Below are 23181 nucleotides of genomic sequence, written 5' to 3'. Positions count from 1 at the left end.
TTTACAGTGTTAAAATAACACTTCTTATGCTACAGTAAAACGCTAATGTTCACTTTCAGAAGTTATAAGGATGTTTTCTTGTCATAAAAAGAATGTGAAACACATGTAGGTTATATCATTTTAAATATATTTTAAAGATAATTTAAGTTTATTTTACACACTTTAAGCATTATCGTATCGCATATCGAATATCGCATTATTTAAGGAGTTATCGCATATTGCATTTTTCTTCAACATCGCACAGCCCTAATATATATATATATATATATATATATATATGTAAACCTTATATGTGTGGATGAGTTTAAAAATGAATTGGGTGGCACTGATTTTATTAAATCAGTAATACATTTTTTTATTTATTATGTGGTGTGTGCTTAAAATGCACATTTTAAGCACACACCACATAATAATAAAAAAAAACTACAAATCAAGCCCATAAATTATACTTCGATGCTCTGCCTAAACCAATTTGTTTTTCAAATAAGCTTATTTAATAAATGTTTTTAAAAAGTGTCGTAAAAACTGAGCATAATTTTGTCTTCATTGGGTTCTGTGCAACATTTTCAAATTAGTTGTAAATGCAGAAACACTAACTGATTATAATTTTTCTTTATTTGGCCAAGAACCATCTGCCCCATTTCAAAACCCAACCTATAGTATGTAAAAGAAAAACATGAAAAACAGCGATATTACATTAAAAAAATAAAAATACAAGGACAATCCCCTTATGTGGTCACGGCACGGTCAGTGATAATGAAATGCTAATGCTGTTCACCGATTGCAAACGCAGTGCACTCATTTGTGGCAAAGGGCTGTGCGTTTAACCATCACGAACAGCACTGGCAGTAACAACAGCTACTGAGTTTTTCTCTCAGATTCCAGCCTCCAGGCACCAGTGAAGTAACGCAGTCTGATAAAGACTAGATCCCGGCCCATCTGTAGCCAACTCCAGACCGGCACCAGCTTTGACCCTAAATGTGCAATAAAACAAGTCTTCATTACCTCATAGTGGAAATAACCTTCATTTTTGAGACATATACTGCTATAAAAATATATAGAGTATTAATTATTTGAATTGCCTATGCTTTAAGTGCATTATATTTCAAAACTGACAGCACAAACCTTCAATCTCTGTCCAGTTAACAGCCACTTCTGATATAGGGATGTCAAAACACTGAGCAATGTAGAGAAGTTCCACATCGAATGCCCTGTAGGACACATTTTTTATTTTTTATTAAGAGGTTAAAATTCAAAACTGAGGACTCGTTTGGCAGTTCCGTATCTGTTCTTTCTTTTGGGCGACAATAACTCGCCCAATTTTGTGCACTTTTATCTTTGAAACTTTGCAGACGTTTTACATTCACAAACAGCTATACATTACACTACATATAATACTTTTTATTATAAAGCTCTTCAACTTTTAAGCGTCCTTACCAGCGTTCCACATGCAGGCTGGGGAAAGTTTTCAAGGCAGCCTCACGAGTGAAGAGCTTAAATCCACATTGCGTGTCTTTAATCCCCCTCACACAAAAGAACCACACCAAGAAGTGGAATCCATACATCAGAAACGTCCGGAACATTGACCGCTGTCACAAGAAGAAACAGAAGACTGAAAATGCAAAACTACTGGCTATTTACATTAGCTATTATGCTCCAATATTTTTGAGAAACACTGAATACCTGAGCCACTGATTCTTCTTCCAGGTGAGCTCTGGATCCACAGGAGATCGCCATGTTATCCTGCATTGACATAAAAGGAAAACATCTTTAGATGCTCTGAGATCTTTTGGCCGGTAAAAAGGTCTGTAAGCAATTTGATAAATCCAGCTCTTGGTTAAGCTTCAAACAAATATGTAATCCACATACACACTGTTCTGAGATTTGCTGCATGTCTATTTATATTGACAAAAAGTGGTGTCTCACAGGCTTCTCACTGATGCTCTGAAGACCTTCTTCCACCTTTTCAATGTCAGCAAATTTAGTGGCTCCGTCAGCATCAGCCATAAGAATGAGCTTCCCACGACAGCTTAGTGCTCCCTGAGCAGAGACAAACACCACAACAAACAACATTATAGCAACTGTTGAACTAAGCACGTGCAAAATAAGACTTTTAGCTGAGCTTGAGCAGATATTTAAACTGCTTCAGGCATCAAGCCATATCATTAATTAATGATATTGTTCACATTCTCAACTGAGTGGAAACAGTATCTTTATTTTTGTCTCTCAGCAGATTTCATCAGAAATGTGGATGCCGTCCTCTATGACAACGCACAAGGAAGACTGGGTGTTTTTTTGCATTATTACCATTTTAACTGCACCGCCTTTTCCACGGTTCTTCACCAACGTCAGAACTCTCACTTTTTGTGCTCCATACTTTTTTGTGTATTTCATGGCAACCTGAGGATCCATATGATCAAGCATTCAGTTTGATTGATGTATATTATTCATTGTTATATATTATAATGAATAATAACAATAAGACGTAAAACTACCTCTGTAGTTTTGTCTTTGCTGCCATCATCTACTACAATAACTTCATATGTGAATAATGGATTCTCATTCTGTAAAATCAACAAGAGGACAAATTGGGTTAAACAGTCACTTTAGTTACAGCATGCCATCTAGTGGTGAAAAATTCACACATGCTGTAAAAACAACCAATCTGCAGTAACATCCGAAAGAATTCAAAGAATTCAAAGAATTCATCTTTGAGCAAGTGGGGCATCATTCCTGGATTCATAGGTGAACTCAGATATGTTTACACTTTTATTTATAAATGTATCGTTTTTTAAAGGTGTATTTAAAGTACATATGTTATAATACAATCATTGTCACAAACCTTTTAGTCAGAAAAACAGAACTAATAAGTCAGTTATGACACAGCTAGAAATGTTTATAATAATAATAATAAATAAAGCACCTGTCTTTTCTCCAGGTATTCCATGGCTTCATCCATCATAACAGGCACTGTGTGATAAAACAGAGACAAACATTACCAATATAAATCCTCTTATTGCAAAGAGGTGGTTAAGGATTTTAAGCCATAGGGATTCAGTGGGGGTTATAACCCAAACTATATATATCAAAATAACTCACTTCTGAGTTCCTCATTGTATGAAGGGACAACCACAGACAGCTCCAATGAGGGAGGGTCCATCAGACTGGGAAAAGACTCTTTTTTGCCCTTTGCAGTCAAATAGTGCTTCTCCTTCTCATGGCGAGTCTCATCTACCACCTGAGCACTGACATGAGCAATCACAACAACCTAAAGACACGAACAATCAGGTGTGACACAGAGGAGTAACTAGTTCAACTGGATGAATGGGTGAAGAAGCTCAACAGAAGTGTGACTGTTTATATTTACATGTATTTCAAAAGAACAATTTCATTGCAAATTCATTTTCATTAACAAATAATAAGAACAACAGCATGAATAGGTCACTCACTAAGAGCAAACATAAATCAGAAACAAAACAAAATCCACAATGATATAAAAATGATTTTAAAAAAGTTTCAAAATAATATAAAAATTATAAGAAATAAATTTACCAAAAGTAAGACGATCAGCGCCAGGATCATCGAACACTGCAATAATTCACATACACAGAAATCCATCATCCATTTCCCAGTCAACATTTCACTCCAGGGAAGCTCACCAGTTTACAGCTAAACTACCCTACAGTATCATACAGAGCAGCCTTAAAATGAGACTCCGTGAGGCGGTACATATATGAATGGGTGTCGTATTAATTTACGGAATAAATAGTTAAATCTCCATTGTTGAACTTTACTTCCAGTCACAGTGAAACACCTACGCGGAAGTCGTCCTGACAAAACCACATCATCACAACCGGCGAAGAAAGCGCAGAGCGGCGGATTGAAAACAACACTAGCGCCCCCCACTGGAGCGGAGGACGCGAGATTCAACTCTTTACGTCACTGCAGGTTTCACGTGGTGCTTCTAAACATCATGGCGGCTGGTTTCAAGTAAGTCAATTACAATACAGCGTGAATTACATACCGTTATGTAGATTTTATCTGAATAACGAATAATTATTTTATATACATAGGTTTTCAGGACAGTGAGATTGTGATTTGGCTGTATTTAACGTAAATATTGAGTGTGTGTTTTGTTTTTTTTAGAACCGCAGAGCCTCTTGAATATCACAGGAGCTTTTTGGTGAGTTAGTCAACGTTTTGATTTCTGTCAACTACGAAGTTGAATCAGTGTTATAACTTATAACATAGGTAATATGTTGATCTAATAATCAATTATCTTAATCTAATATTCAACAGAAAGAAAACTGTCGTCCAGATGGAAGAGAATTGGGAGAATTTAGACCCACAACCTTAAATATTAGTAAGTATTAGATGCATATTATAAAATAACACATTCAAATGATCAGAATATTTTTCAATGCTTTAGAAGAACATAGGTGTCATTTGATATAATTGGATAAACGTGTCTTTCTAGGCTCCATTTCTACAGCCGATGGATCAGCAATGGTGAAAATTGGAAACACCACAGTAATCTGTGGGATAAAAGCTGTAAGAATCATTTTTATTTTCCTAAAAGCTATTATATGGTGGTGGATAATGAAGTTAAGCATTTTTTCTCGCAGGAATTAACTACGCCACCCTCTGATGCACCAAATAAAGGATATATAGGTAAATTTTAACTGGGTAACTGACAAATGTTATACATTGGGGTGTTGAATAACATTTTAAAAGAAGTTCCTCTTTGGTCTCCAAGTCCCAAATGTAGATCTGCCTCCGCTGTGCTCGTCTAGATTCAGAGCCGGACCACCAGGGGAACAGGCTCAGGCAGCCAGCCAATTTATCGCTGATGTCATTGAGAGGTACAACTCAAGAGAAACATTTCTTTGTGGGTTAAAGCAATGTGATTGGTTGTCAAAAAAAGAGGAAAAATTTATTTCTTATAAATTTGAGCAAACCTGCAAATAATGTTGGTCAAGCCAAAACATGTTATTTGAAGACATGTACAATTTATTATTATTACTTAATTCTTGTTTATTCTCTTCTGCTTTGCAGTTCAGATTTAATAAATATGGAGGAATTGTGCATTGAAAAAGCTAAGGTAAGATACATATATATGTTAATAATATAATCTTTAATAAATATACTTTAAAAATACCATAACATTGCTCATTTAAAAATACTTGCATTTCATTTATCACTTATTTTCTAGCTTTGTTGGGTGCTGTACTGTGATATTATGTGTTTGGATTATGATGGGAACTTACTTGACGCCTGCATCATAGTTTTGCTGGCAGCTTTAAAGAACGGTGAGCACTTCATCTGAATATAACATCCTCCTGCTGTTATGATGACTAATAAACACATTTCCAATATCTTAGCCCAACTTCCTGAAGTCACTGTAAACAAAGAGACTGATTTAGCAGAAGTTGACATCCAGAAGAAGAGACGCTTGAAGATCAGCCGGCACCCAGTTGGCTCTTCGTTTGCAGTATTTGATGAGTAATTAACACATTTCTCTATTACACAACACGCTTTTTAGTGAAGCCAAATTCACTTATTCATCATTAAAAAACGAGAACACTGGTGTCAGATCAATATAAAATACTTTAGAAATGACACAAGAATGAGTTCACAGACACTTTTTCAATTTCCTCCTTTCGCAGTTCCATCATCATCGTCGACCCCACAGCGGAAGAGGAAAGCTTGTCTACAGCATTAATGACTGTGGTGACAGACGAGGAGGATCGACTCTGTGCCGTCCACAAACCAGGTGAACATCAAGACATTTGACACAAAACTGCAGGTTATTTACAGCGTCAGGGATGCAATATCATCGGGGTGAAAAAGGCAACATTATGGAAGCTTGTTTCCACCATGGAATAAAAAAAAAAAAGGTAATTGTGACTTTTTATCTCACAAATCTTTTTCCCAGTAGCACCTCACTGCAGTACACAAGATCCAGGGGGCGGAGTTAGATCCAGATCTAAGGGGTGGAGATTGGATCTGGATCTAACTCCTCCCCCTGGATTTCGTGTTCTGCAGTGAGGACCATCTCCTTTTTCCTGCAACTGTGTTTATCTCACAATTCAGGCTTTTATTCTCAGAATTGTGAGTTCATCTCTCACAATTTGTAGTTATAACATGCAATTGTGAGTTTATATCTTACTATTCTGAGTTTCTATCTAAACTTGGCATTGATAGAAATAAAGTTAGAATTGTGAGATATAAACGTGGAATTTTGAGAATCTTGAGTTGCTAGATCGAATCAAAGTCAGAAATGTGATAAAAGTCAGAATTGCGAGATATAAACTCAGAATTACAAGATAAACTATTCCATCAGGGAAACAAGCTTCCATATGACAAATAGAGAGCATAGCAGCAATTTTAGAATGAAGGTATAAGGAAAAATTCCCCCATGACTATATTTGGTTAAATTATAAAAAGTCGCTTTAGATAAAAGCGTTTATCAAATGCATTAATATAGATGAAATGCTATTGTACTGTAAAATAATGAGTAATTAATGTCTTAATTTCTTTGCTTTCAAACACTAAACCATAGAGCTTTTACTTTGGCGGAAAAATTGCAGAAGACCTCAAAGCTTCTCTTTTGTTGATAAAAAACAACTTATAAGCGATTCTCGTATCAATTTAAAACAAAAATCATCAAATCTACACGGATCACATAAATTACCTACCGGTATTTTGAATCCAAAGTGTCACTTTGTCAAAGGTGTCAAGATTGTAGATGAGTATGTCAGATTGAATTTTTGTGGTCTGTAGATTTGGTTGAATATTATTTGTTGATTTAAAAACAAACATAAATGTTTTGCTTTAGGTGGGACGTCGTTATCCGGTGAGAAACTACAACACTGCATCAATCGAGCCATAACGAGAAACAAAGAGATCAGCAAACTAGTGGACAAAGTCATTGGGAGCATGAAGGCGACGAAATAAACACACACAGTCGTGACATTTTTTTATCTAAAAGTTGTATTTTTCACTGTCAATATATACTTTCTTTTTTATCACAATAAAACTGCCGACAAAGATCATTTACAAAAATTCTGCCTCAGTGTTCAGAAATGTCATCCACTCACATGGTTTAGATTTTTTTTCTCCATAAGAATATACATCAACTCCCCCCCTCAGTATAACAAAATGCCATTTTAAAATGTGCCATATAAAAACCGCACATGTAATTGCATGCTGGGACAAGGCCGCCCATCATTCTGACATCCAGCAGTAGAGAGAAGGTTCTCACAATGGTAAAGTTGAGCAACAGGTGATTGAGGCACATCTGTACGGCCCTTATTAGTGTGCGTAGGGTCCACCCTCTCGAGCCGAACAGGCTCTCGTTGAAAGGGCCATTTGGAAGGAGAATAAAGACAGCATGCCGTAGGGAACCCTACAAGAAGAATAGTCTCATTTCATGTCTTGTATTTCTTTAAAAAATATGGTAATACTCTAAGGTCCCCTGCTCTAAATGTCCTCGATGTAATACGAATAGTCCTCTGGCCTGAGGTCAGGTGGGTAACTCCTGCACCCCTATGAACGTTAAAAAAAAATAACTTTAGTCCGGTTGAGCCACAGTCAGTCCATAAAATGCTGCGGATCAAGCACAGTGGCGTTTGTTGACGTCCTCACGGTGGGTCAGTGGACGGGGCCGGAGGTCATGATTTGGGGAGGGGCTGTGGCGTGCTGCGTTTCCTCTTACTTCTTGGCTGGTTGACGGAATGTTGCCGTGGCAGCGCCGACTGTGCCGCCGCCCCCACTGCCATACCCATTTGCTGCTGTTGCATTTGGTGCTGCAAGAATTGCAACTGTGCGAAAGGGAAAGTAACGGATAATGAATTTGTGCAGTTAAAAAACGTACAGGGTCTCCTCTCACAGCAGCTGTGTCTCAGAAGCATTTCCTACATGTAGCCAAGGAGTTCAACGTTACGACGATCATCAAACTGACACCCTCTAAATAGTACAACTTAAATAACTTAATGTGGAATTTTTTTACTATCAAATATTCAATAATACTTTTATTGTTTTAAAGAGACATACACTACTGTTCAAATGTCTTTTTTTTCTTGAAAGGAATGAATACTTTCATTCAGCAAGGACACCAAAAGTGACAGTAAAGAAATTTAAAATTTTATAAAAAATATCTATATTTTGCAAATAAATGCTATTCATTTGTACTTCATATTCAAACAATCCTGAAAAAAGTCAGTTTCCATAAAAAATATTAAGCAGCATGACTGTTTTGAATATTGATTTTAAAAAAATTGAGCAGCAAATCATCATATTAGAAAGAAAAACAGTAAAAATAAGAAAAATGTTTCACAATACAACTATCCATACTGTATTTTTATAAAATAAAATGTAGCCTTCGTGAGAATAAGATTAAAACATTTATAAAAATCTCACCTTCAAATTTTAAACAGTAGTGTATATTGTGCTTCCATACAATTTTTTTTTTTTAAATTAGTTAATGCCTTTACTATTATTGAAAAATTTGGGATGCAAATATTAAAAATCTAGTCGATAAGCTAATAATTATTTTCAAGTTCTGTAGTGATGACAGACAAATGGCGAAATACAGAAATTCTATTAGGTCTAAAAATCTAAAAACACTATCAATTTAATTCATATTAAATGCTATATTAAAAAAGTTAATTTAGGCATCACATCATTATAAATGTACAGTATTCAAAAGAAGTATATTCATTTTGAGATTTGCTAAAGATGACATTTAACAGTGTAACTAAATTAGTCATGTTTTTAAAGATGGACAGCAAAGGTAATCTAATGGGAAATTAGCATGCACTAGCAAACACCCAATATCGACAGATACTGATAAAAACATCTCTACCGTCATCTGGTAACTGATATGGTTCTAATATCTTGCATCCTTATCTATAATTTGGGAAATACCTTTAGCTAGTAATGTACATTGTATACAATATTACATGCTTAACATGTTTGTGTCGCCCTTCCCGTTGGCTCGGATAATGGAAGAGGTTCAACTAAAGCAGAGCTGCTGTGAGACATCAGTGTTTGCAGAAGCTGGGTGAGGCAGAAAGAGGGAGGAATGGTATATTCAATGGGGATATTATGGGAACGACAAACTGTGAAGAACAGGAAAGGGTCAAGCAGTAGCGATGTGAAAAGGAAGGCGGTAAAATAAAAGTGCAATGCAGCTGTTGTTTTGTCAGCTATGCTGTATTACACACACACACACACACTCTTGTTTGGTGTCAGTAAGATAGCAACTTCAACTCGCATCTCAGCTGGGACTAATGCAAAGGTTCGGCTGTTACTGGTCAGATGTGTGTGATGGATAACACAAGCACAACACAAATGAGTCATGCTTATCAATGAAACAAATAAGACATTTATGAAGTTTTGAAATATCAATTGCTATAAAAACATGCTTCAAGCTGCTGTTAAGAGATATGCCACAAGCTCAACATTATATGCAAAGATGTTGGTAAAGGCTTAGACAAGCATGGTTACTCAAGCACGGCAAGCTTTACACATTGGTCAGAAGTAGCCAGGAAAGAAACTATTGATGTGATAAACAGTGTTTAGCTGTGTAGTCTTGAGCATTTCATCTAAAGAATGAATGCATAGACATCATATAACAGACTGATCCACAGTTTGCACCAGACCTTTGAACTCAATGTTTAAAAAAAAGTAGTTAAATTGTGATTCTGTCCTTAGATGTCGCAATATTACACACACTACTGTTCAAAAGTTTGGGGTCAGTAAGAGATTTTAAAAAAGAAGGACAAATAAATTGATCAAAAGTGAGGGGAAAGACTATAAGTTAGACCATAAGACTATAAGTTAAGACTATAAGTTAGTCGTTTCAAATAAAAAAATTTTTTTTTTTACTTTCTATTTTAAAAAATCATAGTGATACTTAATATTTTTGTGGAAACCATTGTTTTCAACACTGATAATAATAAGAAATGTTTCTTGAGCACCAAATCAGCATATTAGAATGATTTCTGAAGGATCATGTGACACTGAAGACTGGAGTAATGATGCTGAAAATTTATTTTTGCCACCACAGGAATAAATTACATTTGAAATTATATTAGAATAGAAAACAGTTATTTTAAATTGTAATAATATTTCACAATATTAGTTTTTACTGTATTTTTTTATCAAATAAATGCAGCCTTGATAAGAAGAGACTTCTTTCAAAAACAAAAATTACCAACCCCAAACTTAAAAATAAAAAATAAAAAAAATAAACCTTTAGATATTTTAGGGTGATAATTTTATAATTGTGTAATGTAACGCATTTCAGAGTGTAACAATATTCAACGAGGGGGAAAAAGTAGGGCGGCACCTTATTTAATCCATTGAGAACTGATTGCTCTATAAAAAGTAGCTGCGTACATGTGCGTAAGTGATGTCAGCCAAAAGGAGAAGGTGTTTCAGATTATAATTTGATGACGTTGGAATAATATGAATTGGCAAATCATGCACAATAAGACCAGAAAGGTGTTTTAAGAAAGTAAATAGGGTCGGTGTCAAAGGTCAGTCTGATATACACATGTCTATGGGTGGATGAGGTCAAAGTTGCTGCATTACTTGGATCTGTGGCTGGTGCTGTTGCTGGAGCCTCGGGGATGGTAGGCTGGGCCCGGACCCCTCCAGACCACAACCCAACTGGGACAGCACTACCACGGACAGAGGGGTGGGGTGGAGGAGGAGGAGGAGGAGGGGAGAGAGAAAGAATAGGGTGGGGAGGGAGGTAACAGGAAATAAAAGGTAGAATGTAGCAAAAAGGAAAAGTGGCATCCACCATCATGTTAATCAAATGACAAACCAAATAGTAAAAAAAAAACAGGTCTGATTAACTTTGATCTACGTTGAGATTAGTATGACACTACAAAATCTAACTTCATTAGTATGTCTACTCATTGTTAGTGTCTGTTAGAGATATCTGGACTAGAGATGTACTTGGATAACAGTAAGAGGAGTAGCAGAGAAACGAAATGCATGTATCCGGTGCATGAGTCTGTACCTGCTGCCTGAGGGGACATGAATCCGCCCACTCCGGTGAGATTGATGACTGCCGTCTGCTGTGCGGTCAGTCCCTGTTCTGTCGTCAGACCCGGGTCAGCCTGATGCAAAGAGGACAACTGAGTTACTATTCAGATTTTCACACTATTAGTTAATCCTCCGCATCACAAGATGACTAGAATAAAGAAAGCTGTGTAAAATGATGGACACTGTGTCTAACTCACAGACTCCCCCTGCTGCTGGGGGCTGGATGTGGCCGACTGGCTGCTCTGCTGTTGAGGGGAGAACTGAGACAACTGCTGCTGCTGTAGAGAGTTAAAAATCAGTGGTCCCGTAGGGAGCTGAAAGAAAGGGAAACGCACAAATAAATGGGAGGGAATGTGAGAATCATCTCCACAAAACCCCTTACATTACAGTAAAAGCTCCCTCACCTGAAGAAGGTTGAGCGGTCGGAGTCCCGGGCTGTTGTTCAGGCCAAAAGGCCCGCCTGCTGGGACAACATTCAATTTTAATAGGGGTGTAACAATATATCGTGGTGTCACAATATATCACAATACAAAAATATAAATTGTGGATACTATAGTGACAATATGTATTGTGCATAGTTCACCAAAAATAAAAATTACTGTGTGAGTTTTCAGAGTTTTAGAGTCAGTACTACATTAATCTATAATGTTGAATATAATGTATACTAATGCAATGGGGGAATATTTATGGGTCCTGATAATTCCAAATGTATTGTGTTACCAGTAAAAAGTGGCCTACATTATTTCAAATATATCTACCTAAATATATATAGTGCAAGCATATTCATCTAAAATAATTCTGTATTTTCAGCTTCAGAATCATGAATATTTGTATTCTGGTATCACCATTGTCCTGTGCATTGGGTTACCAGCACCAAGCCTATTCATTTACACCCAAAATTTAACACCAAATTTAGCATTTTAATCAACAGTAAATTTTTTGTTGACCTTTTATCATATATATTATACCAGTATCGGTATATGTATCGATTCAAGACAGGGAATCGTTACACCCCTACATTTTAATCTTCACAATAGTGCCGGATAACTTGTAAAAGTCACTGATGAACATCTGACCATGCAGGGAGCAAATGACGGAGAAGTTTACCTGCTGGAGCTGCAGGCTGCATGGCAGGCAGAGCTCCAGACATGAGACCACCAGAGGGCAGAAGTCCACTCAGGGGTATACCAGACGCCAGGGTCCCAGGACTACAACCCAGCATCGGGTTAGAACCGCTCATCAGGGTCTGTGGACTGCTGTGTGTAAGAGAGGTTCAGCCGGGTCAATATAATAGTCCTTTACAATTGTTGCTTGTCAGACTGTATGAACATGATCCCCGCTGTAAGCCATGTCCCACAGTAGGATCTCAGTTGTCAAAAAAAGCAACAATGGATAATTCACCTCAGATCTTGAAATTAAACAAATGGAAAAGAAACAAAGAGATTGTTTTAGTAACTCAGTGGCCTATGTATTTGAATACTGTTTAAATGGTGTAATATTTGATTATGTAGCCTACTTATCCATTTTCTTTCGATTGCCGTGAAGATTACTCTCTGCTGCTGTGCATTTGCCGCGAGAGCCCGCCCACATGCTGTTCTGATTGGCTGTGGGGTTTGATTGATTTGTACGCATCTCGCATTCGCGTCTAGTGTGGACAGACAAATTATTTGTCGCTGGATCTTATCGCATCGCGTCTGGTTAGGACACGGTGTTATGTTCTGCGCTCCTATTGGTATTTAATTGGACGTTTTCATAGAAAATTCACTGCAGGACTGTGCATCAAATCTTCTGACACTGGCAAAATTTCATCAGAGGTCAAATTTGATCGCAATGGTCATTAATCGGCTGTCGGCAAACATGTCAAACTAGCGATTAAAGACTACAGATTTTAGCCTAGGATCAGAGGAATATTTTAGGATTCAAATTGTGGATAAAATCATACAGTGTGCACCCGGCTTTAGTCATATAAAACAACTTTTTTCATGTCACTTACCAAACTGAGCCCACCACATTGATGAAGTTCAGCCCTGCAGGGTTGGTCATGACCTGTGAAGATGTGTTGCTGGACGTGGGCAGGGGAATAGTCATGACGGGCAGGGCCATCTGCTGCTGGGTGAAGGGAGTCAGCAGGGTAGGTTGCTGTGGGAGGGTGGGGTCCTGAGGGGTGGGCGTTAATGAGGGCGTGGCACTAAGAACATCGGCAGGGTGTGGCGTAGAACACGGCGTGTTGGTGGGCGTGGGTGTAGCGGGCTTGGGGGTACCTGATCCTATGGAGGACAATCAGAGGAAAAAAAGGGTTAAAAAAAACGAATAAACAAATATATGGCTAGCAAGTGACGCATCAGCAAGCGGTGATAGGACTGCATGTATAAAACAAAATACAGGCTACAAATTAGAGTTCTCAACGGGCCTGAAAATTACAACCCGACCCGACCCGGCCCGTGGCTTTTAAAGCCCGGACCCGAACTAACCCGACACATCAACATTAATTATCTGCCCGAACCCGGCCCGCGGCCCGACGGCCGTGTATTTTTTTTTCTCATACACGTTATGACCAGCAGACGGGAATTCAAATCAACCTTTAATGTCCACGCCTTTTAACAATACAAAAAACTGAAACAATAAACTTTAAATATATAAATATAGGCTATATAAATATGCCTTAGTCTAAATAAAAATCTTCACACAATAATAAATAAAAAGAACTCAAACATGTACCCAGCCAGCGAGCTGTACATAACCTGTAGAATTTCCATCAGAATCCAGCACCAGTCCAAACACTTTCCAGACCTCTGATTTCCCACTCCTGTAGTAGCGATGGTGAATTCACCTGCGGCAAGTTTACTTTTCACCAACTCCATCTTCTTCTCCAGGCTAAAGGCGCGCACGCAGCGGCGTCAGGTCTGCCCGCACCCCTCTCCATGATGCACACCACGTTACACGCAGCAGCCAGACTTTCTTTACGGTGAACAGCAGCGATGATTAATTTTTTTATTTTTTCACTGAGCGGAAAAGATTAAGCCCGAGGTCCGACCCGACCCGAGTCATTTGCTTATATTTTCGACCCGAACCCGGCCCGACCCCGCGGAACTCTACTACAAATGACCAAAAGGCTTAATGGCAACATTTGGAAATAATTAATCATTCTAGAGTTAAATGGGGTAATTTTGTAGTTTTCTGCATTTTTTTTTTTTTAAGCTTAAAAATGGCTTTTTGTTCAATGTTTTAATGGCAAAATCCATTAATGGCTTTTTGTTTTTAATGGCAAAATCCGTTTTGGGCAGAAGGATCTAGGAAAAGCTTCACTTTAACAAAAAGTTAAATAAAACATTAAAAAAAAAAGTTAAATTTTTTTTTTACAAGTACATAATATTTTAGTCTTTCTACTTGGTCCACATTCTCACCCAATTTAATAGGACTATAAAATGATAATTATTATGATTTTTTTGTGTGATTATTATTAAATAAAAATATTAAGCAAACTAAAAATATATATATTGTAATAAAACTATTGTACTATAAAATAAAAATGTGAATAATACAAATAATTTTATTTTACTTTAAAATTACAATACCAATATTTACATCTTAATTTCTTCTTTTTGAAACGTAAACCATTGAGCTTCTATTTTGACGAGTTGACGGAGCATATATATTTATTTAATATTATATCACAGCCTGCTGGATTTGACAATCGCACTAAGCCATACCGATCGATATATCATGCAGCCCTGGTCAGTAACAGCTTTGTGGTGGTGGATGGAGGGATACTCAGTTACTCACTCTGCATGGGCGAGAGAGCAGCAGGGGACAGCAGGCTAAGCTCCATGGAGTGTTTCCGGGAGAGCGACTGATTCTTCGAGGGTGGAGGAGTCGGGCACTTGAGATGGCCGCTGGAGGCCTGTGTACTGTACAGGTTTCCTAGACAACAGGGAGGAGTGTTTGTTTGTACACTTTTTAAAGTGGAGAGACAAAAACATATTGTGACAGACAAAAGGAAGGGAATGAGATCAAGACCTGTCCTGACCTGACTTTCATCAATCTACAGACTGGTTCTTGTGAAAGCTCCAACATGCTGCATAACACGAGAATCAACCTCATTGGTTCTCGCATGTCAAACTGGCATGCTTGAGCTTAAATTTACCATAGCTGATGTGCGTTGATGAATGTTAAATGTTTTATGAATTCAAATTTTTGGGTGAACAAAGCAACCCCTTAACAACATTCCGATTGTTCAGCTGACGAAATGGCTTGTTGTGATTTGTGAAAACGATGTGATCCATGAAAACGTTGTGATCCAGAACCTTTACACAGTGCATGACATTGTAAAGACTGTAAATCTATTCCTCACAGCCTCATTTTTATCCGTGTTAAATTCTGTATGTCGTCTAACCTGACTAAGGTCTTTTATAAAGGGGTGCCAGGGATGACATTTTTTTGTGGGCCAAAACCCATTAATGAATTAGCATTTAAGTACTTCCGGTTCCATCGTTCTCATGTCAAGGTTTAAAAAAAAAAAAAAATGATTGGCTTTTGTTTGAATGCTTGAAATAAGGTCTGTGGTGAAAACATGCTCAAGATATTTTCACTTTTTATTCTACGATATAATACGATCAGTAATACCCTCTTGTGATGTTTTAAAAGCTTTTACTTGTCTTCTAAAAGGTTTTTGCTAATAAGTGGCTAAATGGGAAGTTGTCGGGGACATTAAACGTCATCAGCCAAAATGTTTTTAAACATTTATACACATACATACATGAACATATAAAATAATCATACTTTATACATTGAGTCTGTCTCACCTGAGGAGGCGCAGGCTGAGCCGGCTGGCAGTTTGATAGGAGGAGGTCTGTGTTTGACACCCTTTCCTAAAACCGAAGACTGGACCAGCGCTGAGAAACCATCAGCCTGCATCAACAACAAACAGCCATCAAAATGGTCTGATCTTGGATGATGGATGGATGTCATAAAATTTACATGGATTTTTTTTTCAGGCACATGCAATTGGTTTGGTATCCAGTTTCTACATCTGGCACATAAAATCTATAATCAATCACTTTTGGGATTGGTTTAGACTGGCAGAAAAAGAGCATATCTGTCTCATATCTGTTTTTCTATAGCATGAACTGCAAAATAAACGCATTAGATGATTACAAACCTGATCCAAATCAGATTAAAACCATAGTCGGAACAGTACGATATATATATTATACAAAGTGTCTCACCTCGTTCTCCCTGGTGGGGGAGAGCTGGCCTTGCGAGTTGTGCAACATCTTCACCTGACACTTCACGTCCCGTTCATACACCTCTTTATACTGCGTCAGAAACCTGCAGCACAGGAATGTTCACACGGTGGCTGAAAACAACCAAGACTAGGATCCTAGAATCCTGACTAGGAATCACATCTCTCCTATTTTGGAGTCCTAACACTGGCTCCCTGTCAGGTTTCGTGTTGATTTTAAAAATCTCATGCTTGCTTAAAAGGCTTTGCATGGTCTGGCTCCTCAATATTTGTCAAAACTCTTAATACCCCTACATCCCAATGCGAGATCTCCGCTCCTCTGAAGCTGCTCTTTTAACGGTTTTAATCTTTTAATCTATGGGTGATAGGGCTTTCTCTTCACTTGCTCCAAAACTATGGAAAAACTATTGCTCCATATGATGGAAGTACTTTTTTAGGGTAGCATTTATTTGATTACTTTAACAAATTTTTTCTATACCATTTAATTATGGAATTGTTTTGATAACATATAAATTATATTTGATATGTGTATTGTATATTTAATGTACTTCTCTTTTGAATGCTTTTCTTTTATATTGTTGTATTTTTTATTTTTTTTTGTGAAGCGCTTTGAGATGTAACTTTTAAAGGCGCTATATAAAATAAAGTGTAGGCTATTATTATTATTAAGACCAGAAACCCAACAACACCAAATGACAAAATGAAGCTCCCATACTTACCGATCAGCGTCTGTCTTTGAACCTATGAGGAATCTACAAATCAAAAAAAAAAAAAAAGATCAGGTACGTGAGCAGGCAAAACTACTCTCATCGGAGAGTAAAAGTAATTTCCCTGAACACTTCCCCATCTCCAATTGGTCGCATATAAATGTAATGTATAATATAAGAAAATTGAATATATAACATAATACAAATGTGAAATAAGTACTTGTACGTGAAATACTAAAATGTCATCAGTTGTTTCTTACGGTGGGTGAATGAGGTGTAGGTCTGTGACGTCCTCCTCTGATTTGGAGTCTTTGGTGCTGTAGATTTTCCCGTACACCAGCGGGTCGCCCATAGACTGGAAGATGGTGACTTTTGTTCTTTGAGACTGGCCTCCCATCTCACACTCGAAAATATAGTCGTCCCTCACGTCCTGTTCAGAGACAAAGACAATATGTTACAGGGTTCACGTACAGTCTAGTTCCTATGTAATATTCACACAATTGTGTTACCTGTGCAGGCCAAACAGTGGGCTGATTTTCATCTATTTTGACTGAGTTTTCTGCCACTGCATATTTCTCTACCTGAAGGCAGAGAGAAAAACTCTTTTTTACAGACAAAATCTCCAAACATCCCACAACAGAACACTGAAGGCCACAAGACAGTGAAATTGATACATTTCAAGTCAATTTCTGAAGTTGTTTCTGTGATGACATATTGTTGTGGACCTTCAGAAAAGAGAGATGATACTGCATCTTCATTTAACTGCATTACAGCAACTCACATCAATTTCTGATGGGACGGTCAGCTGACAACTGTTCTGTTTCCACATGTCCACACACTACAAGAGAAACCAGAGTGATTTAAACACCTAAAACACCCACTCTAGTGATAAAGATCGATAAGATCTAACTAAAACTCGGAATGAATATTAAGTATTTGTTTAAACAGGACATTAATTATAAATACACTACTGTTCAACAGAGTTTTAACGCTTTTGAAATATGTCTCTTAATTCTCACCAAGGCTGCATTTATTTGATAAAAAATACAGTAAAAAAACAGTAATACTGTGAAATATTATTCATTTGAAAGAATTTTTAAATGTAATGTATTCATGTAATGGCAAAGCTGAATTTTCAGCATCATTACTCCAGTCTTCAGTGTCACATTATCATTCAGAAATTATTCTAATATGCTGATTTGGTGCACAATAAATATTTCTTGTTATTATCATGCTTAATATTTCTGTTAGAAATATGTCAGGATTTTTTAACGAAGTGAAATGGAAATATTTTGTAACATTATAAACTTATTTACTGTCCCTTTTGATCAATTGAATGCATCCTTGCTGAATAAAAGTAATTTTAAACAATTGTAACTGACCCGAAACTTTTGAACAGTAGTGTACATATTTTACTGGGTTTAAATAAATTTCCCCAAAATCAGCACCGAAATGAAAACATGTCTGCGTCTTCGACTCACATTCCCAGCTTTGGAGATCTTCAGGTCTATGGAGGGAGCAGGTTTCCTCTCTTTCCTCCTCTGCAGGTAGTCCAGGAGTCGGAGCTGTGGCAGTGCGGGGCAGTGGCTCATCATCTCCTGCTGTCTGTTCAGAGCTGCTCGTGAATGCCTCCTAAAACACCTGTGGAGGGGAGAAACATGACTTCCATTAGCATGGAATGATGCATTGATATTTTATATTTTGCTTCAGGATCTCTTTGTATCAAATACAACATTCTGAAGCCTTTAACTTTGGTAAAACTACATGAAATGACCCTCTTATTTAGCTCTTGTCAGTACAGAGGGACGGATTCTCATCAGGTTCTCAAGCAGCTAAAAGAACTTCAACTTTACCGTTTTTGTTGGCTCCACAGAGCGAGGAAAAAAGTGCATGTTGGTGAAAAAAACCCACTCACATTCCTTTAAGTCTCATCAATACAAAGAGATCATAACAGCAATGGGTTTTCAGTTCACAGGTGGTGACTAACCACAAACACACAATAAAAGATCTACTCTGTGCACATCTACATAAGCTCTATGGTTATGTGCAATTCCTTGGATGCAAAATGCAGTTATTAACTACCATGCTGTACACTGAACAGCAGATGAAAGGAACATGTAAATATACACTACCATTCAAAAGTGTGGGAAAATTTTTTTTTTTTTTTAAGAAATTGATACTTTTATTCAGCAAGGACGCATTCAATTAAATCAAAAGTGACAGTAAAATCACTTAGAATGTTACAAAAGATGTATATTTCAAATGCGCTTCTTTTGAACTTTATATTCATTAAAGAATCCTAAAAAATGGATTGTGGTTTCGACAAAAATTGTAATCTGTTTTCAACATCGATAATAAGAAATTATTCTTGAGCACCAAATCAGCATATTAGAATGATATCTAAAGGATCATGTGACACTGAAGACTAAAGTAATGATGCTAAAAAAAATTCAGCTTTGCCATCACAGGAATAAATTACATTTTAAAATACACTCAAAAATGAATGCACCCCTGGTGAGAACCGGAGACTTTAAAACACTTTTTGAACAGTATTGTATACAAAAAGCAGAACGCGTTTGAATGAAAAGCAGAGTCACCGTTTCATGGATCGTGTGTTCATCTTCTGTTTGTTGTAGAGCAGACGGTTGGTAGTGCAGCTGACAGAGATGGAAGGGTCCAGACACAGAGGCTCTGCTGTAGCCAGAATCAACTGACTCTCCAGCTGAAGTTTATCATCCTATAAACACATTCAAACCACATGAGAATTGATGCCTCCTCCAAACTGAGCTGTGAATCTGTCTCTTTTAATGCTCTATGCAGTCGCATCACCTGCGTCCACTTGTGGTGATCACTTGTCATAGCATGAACGTCACAGATCAGGGTCTGGTGAAGAGAAGAGACGCAGCTTAATAAAAATACTCACCTCAAGATTCTCAGAGACTGCTGGTCATGGATCAGGACTGTTACTGACCTGCATAGTGGGTCTCAGCAGGATGTGCCGGCTCTGGTAGGTGGGCATCTTTGCATTTCCAGACTGTCTGTAGTCCCTGACCTCGGCTATGACACAGCCACAGTGGAATATGTTCACCTGACAAAATAATAGCAGAAAAACAAAACTAAGCCACTGGTTTATGCATCAGTAACACTGCGTGTAATAAAACACTAATGTAGGTTAATGAAATTAAAATTACACATTGAATCAATTCTGCACCAGTGTTATTTTAGCATTATTTATATACTATAATAGTATTTTTTTTCATATTTTTAATTTTTATATTTTCAGTTATTTTATTTTAAGATTTGTTATGTGCTTTTTGTCATTTTTATTAGTTTTGGGACTTTCTTAATATTTCTATTAAGTTTTAACTTATTTTTATGCAATTATAGTTCTTCAACTAAAACATTGAAATTTAGTTTATGTTTTTTTAAGTTTACACAATATTTATATTTTATATTATTTTAGCTTTATTCTAATTAAGAAAAACGATTTAATAATAGTTTTAGTTAACAATAACAACACTGTTCTGAACTTTTTATAAGTGTTAATGGAAAATAAAATAGTGTTAATATTTTTAATAAAAATAAAATGTCAGGGCAGATTTTTTCAAGTGCATAAAATGAAATGGAAAAATACATGAAGAAATGACACACTAAAACAATAGTTCAGTGACGCTACTAACCTGTGATTTTTCTAGAAGGTCTACAAGGATGGGTGGCAGCTCCTCAGCATCCAGGTACTCCAGTAACTCTCCTTCTTCATAGCGAAGTCGGATTGTTTCTGAATCTTACAGGTCGGGATAAAAACATCAGCTCGAGCAAGAGTTTATTAACAATAAGCATGATGAGCTAAGCATAATAAACAAATAAAAAGCAGACAGTACCAGATCCATTTTTTCCTCTGAGCATAAGCGAATATCCTTCATTGGCAGGGTACAGGTTGACCACCAGACATGAGACTGACTCCTGTGAGACCAGTTTCTCTAGTAGATTCACATTTCTCCTCAGTTTCTACAGAAAGAAGGCAGTAAGGACTTTGTTATTTATATAAATATATATACACAAACATATGCAATCTGAATGCCACTTCATTGAAAAGCTAGCCTTGAAGTTACTGTAAAACATAAATGTTTTTGTGTGTTAGGCTATAGCGGGTGACGATTACCTTCAACTCTGGTTCTTTTTCACACTCTTCAATGTACAATTCATAAAGTTTCTGATATAAGGATTTCCTTCCGCTCGAGGACGATCGTCTCTTTGCTGGTCGCTGACGAGCACTTTCAACAATGTACTAAACAAGACATAACAATGTCATAGTACAGTAATAGACTACATTATTCCCATATGAACAGATATTATGGATACAAAAAAACCATACCAAATTGTACAGTATAAAACAACACAAAATAAGTTCAAAGTATACCTCAGCCCGATCCAATGCATATTCTAGGACTTGTTGCTGTGGAAGAAAGATACATGAAAATGCATAACATTAGAGGCAGGGCAAATCTCTCATATTGTCCAAACAAGTCAGTGAAAATGTCAAATATTATCAAATCAATGCCATAATGTTAAATAAAATCCAATCCTGTTATAAATACATCATTAAACCAAATCTGAAGTTCTTACCATCGTGGTTGCTGTGTGACAGGAGGCGATGCTGTGTTACACCAACACTGTCACCTCCACAAACACACCATTCAAGCCCTGAGATCAGAGAGAGACAGTTCAGAAACACACTCCACGCGTGCATTTATCTGTCAGCTGACAGTTGCCATTAAGAACTTAACCCCAGACATCCAATGACAAGTGTATGAATGCGAATATACAAAGTATGAGACATGAACTCAACTCATTAAGACAGTTATGCATCTGTGTGTATATATGCAATCACAACATCTGGTCAACAAATGTGGTGAAATTCAGCAGGATGATGACAAAGTATGTGTTAAAGGATGCAATGGCAATAAATATCATGCATTCATGAAATGCAGAGGAATATTATGCCAGAAGAAGAAGACAAACTTCAGCACTGGAGCTCCAGCAAACGACAGACTGGCTAACCACAGCTAACAGCACACTTAAAATGCACAAACCCACACAACACGACCCCCTGACAGAGCGGGGCATAACGTGACAATGGAGACAAACATTGAAACTGACTTGCCAATCGAGTTGCATCACCACAGGTAGGAAATCCAAAGCAAGAAGCGGAATAAATGTTCCAGTGCCTTCAATGAAAAAAACTCACAGCAGCCATTTTGTTCCAGTGTAACAACAAAATCCAAACTTCCGGTGTGCGCGCGTGTTGAAGGCGGAACCAAAGAGATGCAGCGCGGAACCGCTCAAAAACGTATAACAAAAAAGCATTTCTGTTCACGATATCAAAAATTCACCCTGGTAACCAAAAACAGAGTTCTATCCGAAATACCAATATTATAATATAATAAATTATGGGTTACAGTAAAAATATGGCAAAATGCAGAGATCGGTCTTTAATGTCTATCTTATTAACAAATCAGCAAACATTTTTTTATCTAAATATGAAAAGAAATACATTACTATAAACAACAATAATTAAATTATTATTGTTATTAAATGGATTAAATTCTGTCATCACTTAGCCTACTCATCCTCATTTTGTTCCAAACCTGTGTTTTTCTCTTTCTTTTGTTGGACACAAAAAGAAGATATTTTAAAGAATTATGGTAATTTAACAGTTGACAGTAGCCACTGACTTATCAAAAAAAGGACTATGAAAGTAAATGCCACCAGACTGGTTACCAACATTCTTCAAAAATATAATCTTTTGTGTTCAACAGAAGAAACCCAAACTCATACAGTTTTGGAACAAAATGGGGGGGAATAAGTGAAATATCCCTTTAATGGGCTATACAAAAGTAGAAAATGAATTAAACTTGGCCAGAAAGTGCCTAGAAACACATTGTATAGGCAATGATAGATGTTCAAACTATGCATGTAAATGTAGTCAGTTCAAACTGAAAGATGTTTAGCAACAATTACATGTATATATTTTGTCATTCAAGTAATAACCATCTGGTTGTGTTCAGCACAATATTTCAAGAATACTTTTTTTCAGCAAACCATTTAAAATACAAGCATAATTCATTTACTTCATTCAGACCAGGGCACATTTTAGAAACAATCATATCA

At 37.0% G+C, this 23181-nt stretch overlaps 3 protein-coding genes across 9 annotated transcripts; 1 reads left to right on the top strand and 2 right to left on the bottom strand.

The window, feature by feature from the left end:
* Window positions 1–308: 308 nt before the first annotated feature.
* alg5 (ALG5 dolichyl-phosphate beta-glucosyltransferase) lies at window positions 309–3910 on the bottom strand. The gene is made up of 10 exons (XM_079599626.1): window positions 3553–3910; window positions 3100–3268; window positions 2924–2970; window positions 2496–2564; window positions 2308–2400; window positions 1927–2040; window positions 1684–1743; window positions 1438–1589; window positions 1126–1211; window positions 309–974 (listed from the first exon to the last, which is right to left on the bottom strand). The coding sequence occupies exons 1-10, from the start codon at window positions 3637–3639 to the stop codon at window positions 859–861; spliced, it is 993 nt and encodes a 330-aa protein (XP_079455752.1). The 5' UTR covers window positions 3640–3910; the 3' UTR covers window positions 309–858.
* Window positions 3799–7055, top strand: exosc8 (exosome component 8). Its single transcript, XM_079599630.1, has 11 exons — window positions 3799–3990; window positions 4147–4183; window positions 4300–4363; window positions 4478–4551; window positions 4626–4671; window positions 4757–4862; window positions 5056–5101; window positions 5213–5309; window positions 5382–5502; window positions 5667–5773; window positions 6839–7055. The coding sequence occupies exons 1-11, from the start codon at window positions 3974–3976 to the stop codon at window positions 6955–6957; spliced, it is 834 nt and encodes a 277-aa protein (XP_079455756.1). The 5' UTR covers window positions 3799–3973; the 3' UTR covers window positions 6958–7055.
* Window positions 6984–22308, bottom strand: supt20 (SPT20 homolog, SAGA complex component). Of its 7 annotated transcripts, none has more exons than XM_079599582.1 (24): window positions 22175–22308; window positions 21637–21714; window positions 21431–21466; window positions 21173–21298; window positions 20892–21018; window positions 20691–20794; window positions 19982–20098; window positions 19840–19893; window positions 19608–19747; window positions 18492–18651; window positions 17792–17848; window positions 17520–17591; window positions 17271–17440; window positions 17023–17055; window positions 16287–16389; window positions 15864–15969; window positions 14845–14982; window positions 13055–13328; window positions 12169–12317; window positions 11466–11521; window positions 11259–11375; window positions 11036–11135; window positions 10600–10688; window positions 6984–7823 (listed from the first exon to the last, which is right to left on the bottom strand). In XM_079599582.1, exons 2-24 carry the CDS (start codon window positions 21637–21639, stop codon window positions 7674–7676), a joined length of 2481 nt encoding a protein of 826 aa, XP_079455708.1. In that variant the 5' UTR covers window positions 21640–21714; window positions 22175–22308; the 3' UTR covers window positions 6984–7673. The 7 variants fall into 7 exon arrangements, with proteins under 7 accessions (XP_079455708.1, XP_079455709.1, XP_079455711.1 ...); XM_079599583.1 differs by having other exon boundaries at window positions 6985–7823; window positions 22171–22304; XM_079599581.1 differs by having other exon boundaries at window positions 7197–7823; window positions 11466–11524; window positions 22171–22290.
* Between the last annotated feature and the right edge of the window lie 873 nt (window positions 22309–23181).

Source organism: Phoxinus phoxinus (assembly GCF_949152265.1).
Source record: "Phoxinus phoxinus genome assembly, chromosome: 23".
NCBI classification, from domain to species: Eukaryota; Metazoa; Chordata; class Actinopteri; order Cypriniformes; family Leuciscidae; genus Phoxinus; species Phoxinus phoxinus.
Note: the sequence above shows the minus strand (reverse complement) of the source record. Positions and strands in the feature narration are given on the sequence as shown.